The sequence below is a fragment of the Podarcis bocagei genome (assembly GCF_964188305.1).
Source record: "Podarcis bocagei genome assembly, chromosome: 14".
Taxonomy (NCBI): Eukaryota; Metazoa; Chordata; class Lepidosauria; order Squamata; family Lacertidae; genus Podarcis; species Podarcis bocagei.
In genome coordinates, this window is record NC_138139.1 from 40,889,260 (window position 1) to 40,902,557 (window position 13,298).

Here is a 13,298-nt window from a genome sequence, read left to right on the forward strand (position 1 = left end):
CAACTGCCGGACAGGAGGGCGGGAAGATAAGAATCCGGCCCAACTGCTGAATTCATTTCTTCACCTCTGCCATGCTCTGATTATTTATTTTGATTTATATCCCACTTTTCCTCCAAGGAATTCAGGGTAGCTTATACAGTTTCCCCTGAGCCCGGCTTTCACTTGGAAAGGCCTTTCACTTGGAGCTATCCATGGTGCTGAGATCAAGTGCATAGAATCAGAATTGTAGATCTGAAAGGGAACTCAAGTGATACCTATCCCAACCCCCTGCAATGTAGGAATCTCAACTAAAGCATCCATGGCAGCTGGCCATCCAACCTCTGCTTAAAAACCTCCAATGAAGGAAAGGCTACCACCTTCCAAGGGAGCTATCCATGGTTCTGGAATCACTTGTCTGCCTTTCCCCCATGGGTTCCTGGCACAGATTGGTCAAAACAAGAGTTCACACCTCCCCTGCTGTCATACCCTGCCTCTGTTCATTCACTGTGGGCATGATTGAAGCACAGCAGCCTCTTGATGTACGTAGGCTAACCCTGTAAGCTGGTACCCAACATGCCCACCTCCTGACAGCTGTTTTTTAACTTTCAAAAAGCCACCTTCCTGATCATGGATCTACTATGCAGCATCTCATCTGACCAGATGACCCATCCCAAATGCTGCGGTACGGCTAGGGTTGGAGGGCCTCCAGATGAGCACCCAGATAATGGTCATGGCAAACGGTCACCTTGGCTGCCACGGACATGCATCCTTATTTTTATTTTTTTAAAGCTTATAGCCAACGTGCAGCTGGACAGGCATGTACATGGTTACAGATGGCCACATATAACATTAAGTTTAAAAACACATTATCCTTTCCTCCAACAGTTCTTTTTAAAATCAACCCAAGTTGGTGGACTTCACTGCTTCTAGTGGGAGTGAGTTCCATAGTTTAACTCTGTGCTGTGTGAAGAAGCACTTTCTTTTATCTGTCCAGAATCCTCCAAATTTCAGTTTCATTGGATACCCCTGAGTTCTAATGCTATGAGAAACTCTTCTCTATCCACTCTCTCCATGCCACGCATAATTTTATAAACTTCTATCATGCCACCTCTTACTTGCATTTTCTCTCCATGCCCCACTCCCAAATCCAGACTTTCCAGGCACTGGCCAATCTGACCTGGATAGAAATTCTCTCTCTGTTCTGCAATTGCTGTTCACACCTTTGGAACAAGCAAACCCCATTCATATTACTTATGTACGTATTTCCCTGGGCTTACATACTGCAAACAATCCAATCTGGTAGTCAGAACTTTGTAATAACTGCAGTATAATTCATTTGCAGGATCTCTGCATGTCAGTATTAGCCCTTATCACCTGGCTAATACTTGAAGGATGGAGATGGAAGTCCTGCATTTATTTGTTCAATGAAATATGCTCAGCTGACTCCATTTCATGCACCACCTCTTTTTATATCCGTAACCAAAGCTCAGCAGGGACATTAGCACTGAGCTGCTGTGGGGAAACCCATGACATTGATGGAAGAACTTTACATGAAATTGTAAGCTCAATTGAGAATGGTCAAATACATGCTGAATAGCCCAGGTTCTATATATAGCAGTAATTCGGGCTTTAATCTAAATGGATTGGACAGGGCATCGATGAAGGATGGTGAGAGGGTTTTATAAAGGCTAGTGAGGGTGGGGCTGGAGCTCAGTGGTGGAGCATGTGCTGAGCATGCAGGATGTTCCAGGTTCAATCCCCAGCATCTCCAGTTCAGGCTGGGAAAAGACTTATGTCTGAAACTCTGGAGAGTTTCTGCCAGTCAGTGTAGACTGTACTGAGCTAGATGGACAAATGGTCTGACTAACTACAAAGGTGTAGATTTTAATAATAATAATAATAATAATAATAATAATAATAATAATAATAATAATTTTTTATTTATATCCCACCCTCCCCAGCCAAAGCCGGGCTCAGGGCGGCTAACAACAATAAAATAATACAACATTCTAAAATCATTTCATTATAGAATTAATTCAAATCAAATTAATGGCAACCATTGGGATAGAGTTCTATGAAGATTGCCAAAGGAAGGAGTCAGGCTGTGCCCTGGCCAAAGGCCTGGTGGAACAGCTCTGTCTTGCAGGCCCTGCAGAAAGATGTCAGTCTCGTAGGGCCCTAGTCTCTTGTGACAGAGCGTTCCACCAGATTGAAGCCACAGCCAAAAAAGCCCTGGCTCTGGTTGAGGCCAGCCTAACCTCCAAGATGTTTTTGTTTGAAGACCGTAAGGTCCTCCGTGGGACATACCAGGAGAGGCGGTCCCGTAGGTACGAGGGTCCTAGGCCGTATAGGGCTTTAAAGGTTAAAACCAGCACCTTAAACCTGATCCTGTACCCCACTGGGAGCCAGTGCAGCTGGTATAGCACCGGGTGAATGTGATCTCGCAGCGAGGATCCTGTAAGGAGTCTCACTGCGGCATTCTGCACCCGCTGGCAACTTTTTTCTGTGAGAGCTACCTCTGTGCACACTCAGACAAGGAGATGCGGAGATTCCTGGGGGCAGAAGAGAGCATCTAAAATGGGAACAAGCTGCCTATTTAATAAAATTTATACACAGCTTGACTGTTAAAAAACCCCAAAACCCTCATCACTGCCCACGTGAATGGAGAAGTGTGACACTTTAACAATCCCCTGAAACTGAGGGTATGATTTCACTGGCAGGCAGCACACTTGCATTTACAAGTCCTGTATACAAGCCATTCCCTCCATTTCCAACCTCAGATGCTGAGTGCTGTTGCTTATGCAGCCAGAATGTTGCCAGCCCCTCCCAGAAGACAGTATCGTCATGCTGCTCAAGCCATGTGTTTTGTGGAAATACGTGCAAGGTTTGGGGGAGAGGACCCCCAAAACAGCCCAATGTGCACCAAGCATGCCCAGGGACCGCAGAATGCTGGCTGATGATTGGGCTCCTCTGCCACTGAGCTACGGCCAACAGGGGGCGGAACTGAGTGCCTGGACTCCTGAACAGCAGCCCTCCACGCCATAACATTTTGCTGCAGTTTCCACTTGTGTGCTTATACTTCTATTTGAAAATTCCCTGTGGGCCGACTTGCTCTGTGTTGTTTTTTAATGGCGGCATTGTTAGCCGACAGTTTTTATTACTGCTTTATGATGCAGTTGTTACGGCTTTTTTTTTCTAAAATGAGAACTGCATTTTGTTTTATTTTTTGTTGACTCTTCAGGTGCTGGGCACGTGACAAAGAATGCAGCACTTCAGGTGCTGGAATTAAAAAAGTGGGAGCTGCAACAAAATGTTGCTGTGTAGCCTTGCTTCATAGAAGAGGGGTAGGGAACCCTTTTCATCAGTGGCGTAGCGTGGGGGGCACAGGGGGGGGCCGGCCGCACCGGGTGCAACATCTGGGGGTCAGGGTTAGGGGGCTTCACCTGATGAACAGCAGCCTGAAGGGGGGAGTGAATTCCACTTGCAGCTGATCAACCTTCAGGGACACAGAGAAGAAGCTGATGAGAACCAGCTGGCTTCAGCCCTCTTCCAAAAATGACCCCTGAATTTTTGAATTTTATTGATATTGATGCTGCATTTTATGTTGTATTCAGTGCTATTTTATGTTTTTTCAAGTCACATTTTAATCAATGATTTATATTTGCTGTTAGCTGCCCTGGGCCCGGTTTTTAAACCAGGAAGGGCGAGGTATAAATAAAAAGTTATTCTTATTATTAAGCAGAATTTCCAGCAGCAGCCAGATGCCTAGCCCTGCCTTGCTGCTTCCAGCTTGTCTTGACCCTTGACCCCCATGACCATCAGATTCCCTGACCCCTGGACCTTCTGACCACATGGATTGCTGTTTGCTGAACCCTAGGACTGGACCTGACTTTGGGTACTGACTCTGCATCCAGGCAAGTGCACCTCATGGACTCTGCTGGCCTCCCACTCCACTGAGCTCTGCACATTGCTGCTAAGCATGAGACTATGACACAGTTAACCAGATACTATAAACTGTAAGGATATCAATAAAAGTTCCTGGTCCCCTGATCCAGTGTGCTGTAGCTCTTGAGCATCCTCAGTCCTCCTTCAGCTGTTTTCTTGGGGGGGGGGGTGGCCCCTTATGGCCTGAGGGTTGTTGCGGATTTCTTTTGTACTTCTGTGAAACCTAGGCATGTACGAAGCTGCCTTATACCGAGTGAGGCCGGTGACCCATCTTAACTCCATATTGTCTACACTGGCTGGCAGCAGCTCTCCAGCCAAGTCTCCCCCCTCCTATCTGGAGATGCTGGGAATTGAACCTGAGACCTTCTGCCTGCAAGGCAGATGCTTTACCACTGTGCCACAGCCCTCTCTCCTTCCCCAAGCATTCTAACATTTCTTCCTTGCTACTCAACAGGTCCATTGGGGCTCCATTTGTGTTGGCACCCACCTCCAGCATTCACAATTAAAGGGAGAGAAAAGCCATTTCTCGCTGTCATATCTGAAGAGCCGAATTATTATTACTAGTATTTTAGAGGGTGGGCCGCTGTTGTCTTTTGAGCTGTCTTCATCACCTCTCCCTCCACCATAACCCATATGGGTGCCTCGGCTTCCTCCCACTCCTGCACTGCTTCCAATGAATCAGTTCAGCCCACCCCCAGCAACGTCTCCACACAGTCATCACCCCTAAATTAGCAGTTAAAACGGCACCACCACCTGCTGTTTAAGCTCCTGACTCATAGCGCTGTCTGGCCTTTCTTCTTCTGGATGCACAACAACAGTCTGTAAGTTACTCTTGCATCTGCTGTCCTTTAAAACAGCCCAAGGGAAACTCTGCCGTGTCCAGACCAAATGGAAGATCAGGCAAGGTGGAAGTGCATCAGCTGGCCTTGGTATTCTTGCTGCCTGTGATGAAAATCTCATGAATAAACAGAGGTGGCAGGTGCCCTTTGAGGCTGGTAAGGTGGAAGGCAGGGAGACCAACAGCAGGTGGAGCTAGAGCCATTGGTGGGTGGAGCCAACTAATTCCAGAATTGTAGAGTTGGAAGGGACCCTGAGGATCATCTAGTCCAACCCCCTGCAATGCAGCTGTTCCATATGGGAATCAAACCTGCAACCTTGGCATTATCAGCACCATGTTCCAACCAACTGAACTGCACTGTGATGGTGGTACTCAGAAAACAATATGCATTGATAACTGCATTTTAATTGCATTGACAAAGTAATCAATGGGTTTGCTGTGGGTTAAGCCACAGAGCCTAGGACTTGCTGATCAGAAGGTCGGCGGTTCGAATCCCTGCGACTGGACGAGCTCCCGTTGTTTGGTCCCTGCTCCTGCCAACCTAGCACTTCAAAAGCACATCAAAGTGCAAGTGGATAAATAGGTACCACTCCAGCGGGAAGGTAAACGGCATTTCTGTGTGCTGCTCTGGTTCACCAGAAGCGGCTTAGTCATGCTGGCCACATGACCCAGAAGCTGTCTGCGGACAAACGCTGGCTCCCTCGGCCTATAGAGCGAGATGAGTGCCGCAACCCCAGAGTCGTCCGTGACTGGACCTAATGTTCAGGGGTCCCTTTACCTTTACCCTAACTGAAAATTTGGCCTCTACCTAACTTCCTCTGACCCACCTAATTTTCTGAAAGAATGTCTAAGTTTCCCAGTGCGTCGTCACATCTGGCAGAACAAACCCTGGATGGACAGTGGTGGCAAAATGGCACAGCCACTGCCATCTCTGCAAACCCATTGTTCATGCTGGCTGGGGCAGAAGGCAGGGGTCAGGGAAAGCTTTCATATGCTGGCCAGATCACTGCTCTCTTCTGGAGAATCTCCCCTCACTGCCCCACCCTTCGCTCATATTGATATAGTTTCTACACATAGGAAGGCTTTTAGTGTAAGGGTATCAATACTTTGGGGCACTGTTCTCCGTTAAATCAGGCAGGCACCTAGAATCCTGATATTCTGTCACCTGCTCAAAATGTTCTTGTTTCACTAAGTCTTTTATTTGTTTGTTTAGATAATTAATTTAATTCCTCATTGGTTCTTTCTTCTGCATTTTATGAGTATATGATGTTTTCATGATTTTATTATAGACCCCCATTATATCTATATTTGTATCTATAGAGATACAGAGATATAGACATATGCAATGCACAATAAAATAATTTGTTAACCACCAGAACTCATGAGTTGGAGGTTTGCAAATATCCTTATCAAACAAATAAACTCTCCTGAGTAGGTCCCTGGACTTTTTAACTTCTTCTGCCCCAAAGTCTTGCCCTGTTGGCACCTCTGCTCTTAGGGCTGGGGATTTTTTGGGGGTGCTGCCTCTCCCTCCCTACCCCACGCCCGAACACACACAGATAGCACAGAGACTCAGAAAAGGTTATCTCCCTCGGACGCCCTGCTATGTGTGGGCACTGATTAGCATTTTCCCATACTCAATCAATATGTACATATACATACCCTCCATCCCCACTACGACATATTTGCCCTCATTGTTTGCCTGCTTCCCCCTCCCCTGCGTTCCCTCGGGCGCTTCCTTTCACGAGCATCTTCGCACTGAGCATGCGCGCTGCATCCCTCCCCTCCCCTCCTCCTCTGGGTACCAGCGCGACGGAGGGAGATGCAGTGAGCTCAGCGAGGCTGGCCAGCCCCGGCGTTGGTAGCAAACAAGCCGAGAAACGCGCACCGAGCAGCTCCCGAAGTCCCTCTGCGTCTCCCTTTCCTTCAAGCCCTTCCTCCGGCTGGGATGGTCTGCTAGAAGGAAGGGGAGCCCGCCAAGCAGCCGAGGGAACAGGGCCCAGGCAGAAAAGGGCTCCGGCATGGAGTTAAAGAGATCCATCTCGGCCAGCATGGAAGCAGAGAAGCCTCTGAGACGCTATGGGGCAGTGGAGGAGACGGCGTGGCGAGCCGAGGGGCTTGGAAGAAGTAAGTACAGGGTACTTCCCACCTCCCCATGCGGGCTTCGTGGTCTGGGCTCCTCCTGTTTCTGCATCGGATAGGATAAGCTAGGGAGCTGGGCAGCTATCAACAATGTAAGGAGCTGCTTTTGCCCAGTCGACCATAGGTCCATCTGACTCAGTGTTGCCTGCACTGGCTGGTAGCAGAAGATCCCCAGGGCTTCAGGCAAGGCGTCTTCTCTAGTCCCAACGCCACGGATAGAACTCGGGACCTTCTGCATGAGAAGCAGGTGCTCTCACTGAGCTGTGCCCCTTCCCCAAAGCAGAAGAACACTGTTTATCCTGGGTCAAGTCATTGATCCCTCTCTGGCTCAATATTGTTTGCATAGAATGTCAGTGGCTATCCAGGGTTTCAGAGAGGTTTCTTTCCATGCTCTACTGGGAGATGCCAGGATTTAAACCTGGGACCTTCTGCATGCTAAGCACCAGTGGCAGCCCTTTCCCAAATGGCCTTCAGTCAGTCTGTCTCTCTCTCTCTCTCTCTCTCTCTCTCTCTCTCTCTCTCTCTCACACACACACACACACACACACACACACACACACACACTCCCTCCCTCTGTTCTAGTATCACCAAGCAGGCGTGCAACTGAGCAATTGCTTCCTAGGAACAAAAGGGAGTTGTGCCTATATTTGGCAAGGATGTTCTCTAGTGCTTTTCTGGTGATGCTTTTTGAGGCTGTGAGGAGGAGAGATCTCCGAGAAAAAGGTTTCTCTCTTATTACCCCTTAGTGGGAGAAAATAAACCGGGGAGAGGGACAGAAGAAAGGGGGATCTTCCCGTGGTCTCCCTCCACCCCACTCCTTGTAACTCAAGTTAACCATACTTTATTATGCATTTGCAAACAAAAAACAAAAAAAACCCCCCAACCCCCAATCCTTAAACTAGGCAAATCCTGGCAAAGTGCTTTGCTGTTAGAGAAGGGGGTGGAGAGGCAGGTTTGTGGAAGCATTTCAGAGGCAGACTTTTCCTTTGTTATCTCTCTCTCAAATAGCATTACAAAAGCATGTGGATTTTTTAAAAAAGAAAACTGCTAGCAGCAGTTTAAGTCGTAGGAAAAGGGCAAGAGGGACCTCTATGCACTTTGTTTTGCCCCATGGATGATGTCTTACGGGAGCAAGGGGGAAGGATGGTCCCTTGTCAATGGCGTTTCAGACATGCTGAACGGGCTGACTTAACAAAGGCTCTTGCGTGCCAAATCTGTTGTCGGTTCAAGCCTTCCAGCTTCTCCCAAGAATACAATCATTAACCATCACCCACACTCCAAAACCTCCAATGGAAAGAAGCTTGGATCCTCTCCCCCCCCCTCACCCAGTTCAAGTCAACTGCCCCAAAGACAGCAGCTGTTAACCTTTTCGTTGGGAGGAAGAATTGAATTCAGTTGATTATGCACCAGTTTGTTCCCTCTGCCACTTTCCTGGGAAATCAAGATGCGCCCAGAATTCATTGCAAAAATCACTCAAAGTCCTCGACTCCTGGGATATAAAACGCCTTCAGGTTTCTCCTGAAAGTGTAGAATTGATCTTACTGAGAAGCTTTCTGGGTGTGGCAGCCTCTCAGGACACACTAAGCTACCTTATGCCCACTCAGACCCATTGGTTCATCTAGCTGTGTATGGTCTACACTCACTGACAGCAACTTGCCAGGGTTGCAGACTTGAGTCTCTCCTAACCAGTCTTACCTGGAGATGCTGGGGATCAAACCAGGGACCTTCTGCATTCATAGCAGATGCTCTAATACTGAGTTATGGCCTTTTCCCTTTGGGGATAGGCAAGGAAAGTACTTCCCCCCCGCTACAGTTTGATGATGTGCATCAATGTACATTATTAGGTGGTTGCTCCACATCTTACACCAAAGAGCTTTTCAAATTGTTGCCTTTGGTTGCTCCCATCGTTGGGTTTCAGCTGCATCTCTTGGTCTTTGGCACCCCATCCCTAGACTTTGATAAGAGTTTCCAGCAGCACTTTGATCTAACTCTCCCCCCACACCTACTTCTTCCATTGCAGTGATAGTTTTTGTTGCAGTGGTTGGCATTGATTCAGAACTAGTTGGCTTGGTGATTCCCATGACAGAGCTGAACCAGACTAGCAGTGCAATTCTAGACACATCTGTTCAGAAGTAAGTTCAATAGGGCTTACTCCAGTAGTGACTGGTGCCCATAAGGACTGGTAGGGCAAAAGGCAGTGAGACTTATGAGTAGACCGAGCCAAATCTAATAATTGGCAGAGAAAATCCTCTGAGAAAGGCAGACTGAAGTTGGTGGGACAAGGCCCTGATGGATCAGACACCATTGGCTTACTCCCAGTACGGATGGGGGAGAAATTTGATTCAGTTCACATTTAAAGCTGAATCTATCCCATTTGTACTTTTCCGAACCATATAAGAACTGGAGTACAGCCATCCTTTGAAATCCGCACTTGTTCAGATTTTGCGATGCTGTTCTGCAACTCACCAATGTCTATTGAAATACATCTGTTGGGGGAAAGTGTGGGTGAAAATGAATATAGAAGCAAACATACAAAAATGCTTCATCCAAGGGGGAAATTGCTTGCAAAAATGTATGCGTTAGTCAAAACTGCAAACAAAATTGTGCTCATTATTAGAAAGCCTTACTGAAATGCTGGTGAATTTTTATGAGCATTTAAAAACAAACAAAAACACAGACTGCATCAAAATGCGGAGAAATGAATTTAGGAATAAAATTAAAAAAAGAGAAACCGAGAGAAACAAAATTGACACTTCTACTCCTACTCCCAGGAATTCCTAACTATAGAGATTCCTAAACAAACTTACCTGGGAGTAAGTTTTCAGTGAGATTTCCTTCTGAATAGCCATGTATAGGATCACACTGTAGAACACTTTTTTGGTAAACAGCTTTGTTGCTGTTGTTTTGCAATTGAGTGGTGTATAGGTTTTATGAAATAAATAAGTAATAGAAAAGACAGGGGTTAGCTGTGGTATTGACCACTATGGCATGGCGAAGTGGATTAGTTTCCTGGAAATGTTCTAAGAATCCAAAAGTGATTTTTCTTCTTGGTAACTTTCTGTCACTTCTGGGCAAGGTGCATGCTGTTTGGGTGAATCACAACTTATCAGTTGGTTTGATTTTATTTGTTTGGGTAGGAATAGAGATAAGGGCTTCTTGTCCCACTACAGCCTGTGTCCTTAGCCATTACTGCTGTGGTGAATGTGACTGTGCTTATTTTGCATATGTTTAAGCTTTAATTGAATTGCCACAGACCGTACTGATACACCCATGTTTAAGCATAAGGTTGCACCCAACTCAATCCCAACCAGAGTAGACCTACTGAGACTGATGGGCCAAAGTTAGCCATGTCCGTTAATTTCAATGGGTCTACTCTGAGTCGGACCAGCATTGGTTACAGCCCATATTTGGATGACTAGCTTTTGTGAACTAAGGACTACTTCCTAAGTGCTATGTCATAATAAGTCTATTAGTCATAGGAGCATAGAAAGCTGCCTTAAACCAAGTTAGACCATTGCTCCACCCAACTCCTTTTTGTCTACACCAAGTGACAGCAGCTCTCTGCTGCCTGAAACCTTGGAGATCCATTTGCAATCAGTGTAGACAATACTAAACAATATGGCCCAATGACCAGACTTTATATAAGGCAGCTTCCCATATTAGGGGCGATATAAAAATTGGAGACCCATTTCAATAGCTACAATAAACACTAGGTCCCTCCTGGATTCCCATGCTTTATTTAAAAGGTGGTTCCTCACCTGCGTAACAAAGAAAGTGGTGTAGAAGTAAATTCTTACCACGGGGGAACACTTTGCCTGAAACCCTGGACCGCTGCCACCAGTCAGTGTGTAGACCATGAGTAGGCAAATTATCTGGCCCAATCACCTTCTAAATCCAGCCCGTGGATGGTCTGGGAATCAGCGTGTTTTTACATGAGTAGAATGTGTCCCTTTATTTAAAATGCATCTCTGGGTTATTTGTGGGGCCTGCCTGGTGTTTTTACATGAGTAGAATGTGTCCTTTTATTTAAAATGCATCTCTGGGTTATTTGTGGGGCCTGCCTGGTGTTTTTACATGAGTACAGTGTGTCCTTTTATTTAAAATGCATCTCTGGGTTATTTGTGGGGCACAGGAATTCGTTTATCCCCCCCCCCCAAAAAAATATAGTCTGGCCCCCCACAAGGTCTGAGGGACAGTGGACTGGTCCCCTGCTGAAAAAGTTTTCTGACCCCTGGTGTAGACAATATCATCATGGACCATTGGCCTGACTTGAGGAAGAGGCCATAGCTCACTGGCTGAGAATACACCGTGCTGCAGATGGCCCCAGGTTCAATCCTTGGCATCTTCAGGTAGAAGAATAAAGTAGAAAGTGAAGAGACACAGCCAATCAGAACAGACCAGGGGCAGCGAACTTCCTGCCCTCCAAGTGCTGTTGGACTTCCTTCAGATCTGGCCCTTCAGGTCTGGCCACAGGCCAAGCTGGCTGGGGCTGATGGGTGTTGGAGCACTGGCGGGGGAAGAGGAGGGCGGGAGGAGCACACCGCCCCTGGCAGCGCGACCCCCAGGGTGCCATCGCAGCTGTCCCCCCCACTGGGCACCCCGCCCCCAGGATGCGTGCCAGCCCCACCCCCTCCTGCTCTCCGACCCCGGTGCTGGAGCATGAAGCTCCGCCACTGCGCTGGAGTCCAACAACATTCGGGGGGGTGTGTGTGTCATTTTCTTTTTTTGCCCCTGGAAGAGACTGTGCTGAACTAGACGGACAGCGGATCTGACCTGCTACCAAGCAGTTTGCCGTGTTCCTAATTTATTGCTTCACAGTCAAAAGAGAAGATGATCTCCGTGATGCCGAGTGAGAACTCCCTGATTTACAAGCTTCTATAAATAGCAGCCCTCGTTCACACTTCCATATGGAGTTTTCACTCATTTGATGCATTTTTACGCATATGTTGGTGGTCGGGGGAGGTGGGGAAGCCATTTCTCCCCCGCTAGTGGTTTTTCCAGCTCTGTCAGTGCTGGGGATGATTTTCACAGCACTGGTAGGCTGGAGGGTTTTGGGGTTTTTTAAAAAAACAAAATCGTTTTTTAAATTTGCAATCGTGACAGAAAAAAAGAAGCAAAAGAGAGATACTGCCTCCAATAGTGAACCAAGCCATTATGGCTAGCAACCACTAATAGTCTTAGCCTGTATACATTTGACCAATCCTCTGATGACCAAGGGTCTGGAAACCAAACCTCATGAGGGACGGTTGAGGGAGTTGGATGTGTTTAGCCTGGAAAAGAGGAGACTGAGAGGAGATAAGACAGCCATCTTCAACTATCTCAAGGGCTGTGATGGAGCAATCTCGTTTTCTCCTGCTCCGGAGGCTAGGACCCAAACCAATGGCTTCAAGATACAAAAAAAGGGATTCCAACTAAACAGCAGGAAGAACTTTCTGACAGTAAGAGCTGTTTGACAGTGGAACAGACTGCCCTGAGAGGCAGTGACTCTCCTTCCTTGGAGGTTTCTAAGCAGAGGTTGGATGGTCACCTGTCATATATGATCTAGTTGAAATTCCTGCAGCGGGTTGGACTACAAAGTTTCAAAAGCAATGTGGCTAATTCATGTGCAACTCTACAATTCATAAATCCATCAAAGGTTGAGTGGGGGAGAACTCATCCACACATATCCAACATGCATCAGTTGACATATTTTGTGAAACAACACTCAACCCATTCAGGTGTCCTGGCTCTCAGTGATTCAGGTGTCCTAGCTTTGTGTTCAGGGTCTTTTACCTTTAGGTAAAGGTAAAGGGGCCCCTGACCATTAGGTCCAGTCGTGGCCAACTCCGGGGTTGCGGCGCTCATCTCGCTTTATTGGCCGAGGGAGCCAGCGTACAGCTTCCAGATCATGTGGCCAGCATGACAAAGCCACTTCTGGCGAACCAGAGCAGCGCACGGAAATGCCGTTTACCTTCCCGCCGGAGCGGTACCTATTTATCTACTTGCACTTTGGCGTGCTTTTGAACTGCTAGGTTGGCAGGAGCAAGGACTGAGCAATGGGAGCTCACCCCGTCACAGGGATTCGAACCGCCGACCTTCTGATCGGCAAGTCCTAGGCTCTGTGGTTTAACCCACAGCGCCACCCGCGTCCCTCTTACCTTTACCTTACCTCTTATGTAAGAACATAAAAGGAGTTTGCTGGATCAGGCCAGTGGCCCATCTAGTCCAGTATCCTGATCTCACAGTGGCCAACCAGATGCCTGTGGGAAACCTGCAAACAGGACATGAACACAGAATGACGACGGGCTGTCCCACTGGAAGGATCCTTGTGCAAGACACTCAAAAAGTAGTGGTAGCAACCACTAAGTGGAGAAGAGAGGTCATTGGTGTAAAATGCCCCAGAAACTAAGGACCA

The 13,298-nt window shown here is 47.3% G+C and overlaps 2 protein-coding genes across 3 annotated transcripts in view; both read left to right on the plus strand.

Moving 5' to 3' along the window:
- The window catches only part of MPV17L (MPV17 mitochondrial inner membrane protein like), a 136,057-nt gene that overhangs the window by 12,564 nt on the left and 110,195 nt on the right, over nt 1–13,298 (plus strand). Inside the window, exon 5 of one of the 2 annotated variants that reach the window (XR_014001917.1) lies at nt 3,722–3,961. The exons of the other annotated variant lie outside the window; for it this stretch is intronic. The gene's annotated coding sequence lies outside the window, so the exon portion shown is untranslated. Of the gene's footprint in view, nt 1–3,721; nt 3,962–13,298 lie in introns of those variants that run through there. 2 annotated transcript variants of the gene reach the window in all.
- The window catches only part of BMERB1 (bMERB domain containing 1), a 43,041-nt gene continuing 36,288 nt past the window's right edge, over nt 6,546–13,298 (plus strand). Inside the window, exon 1 of the mRNA XM_081169767.1 lies at nt 6,546–6,889. Coding sequence (XP_081025893.1) covers nt 6,784–6,889 — 106 coding nt within the window. The 5' untranslated portion in view covers nt 6,546–6,783. The remainder of the gene's footprint in view (nt 6,890–13,298) is intronic.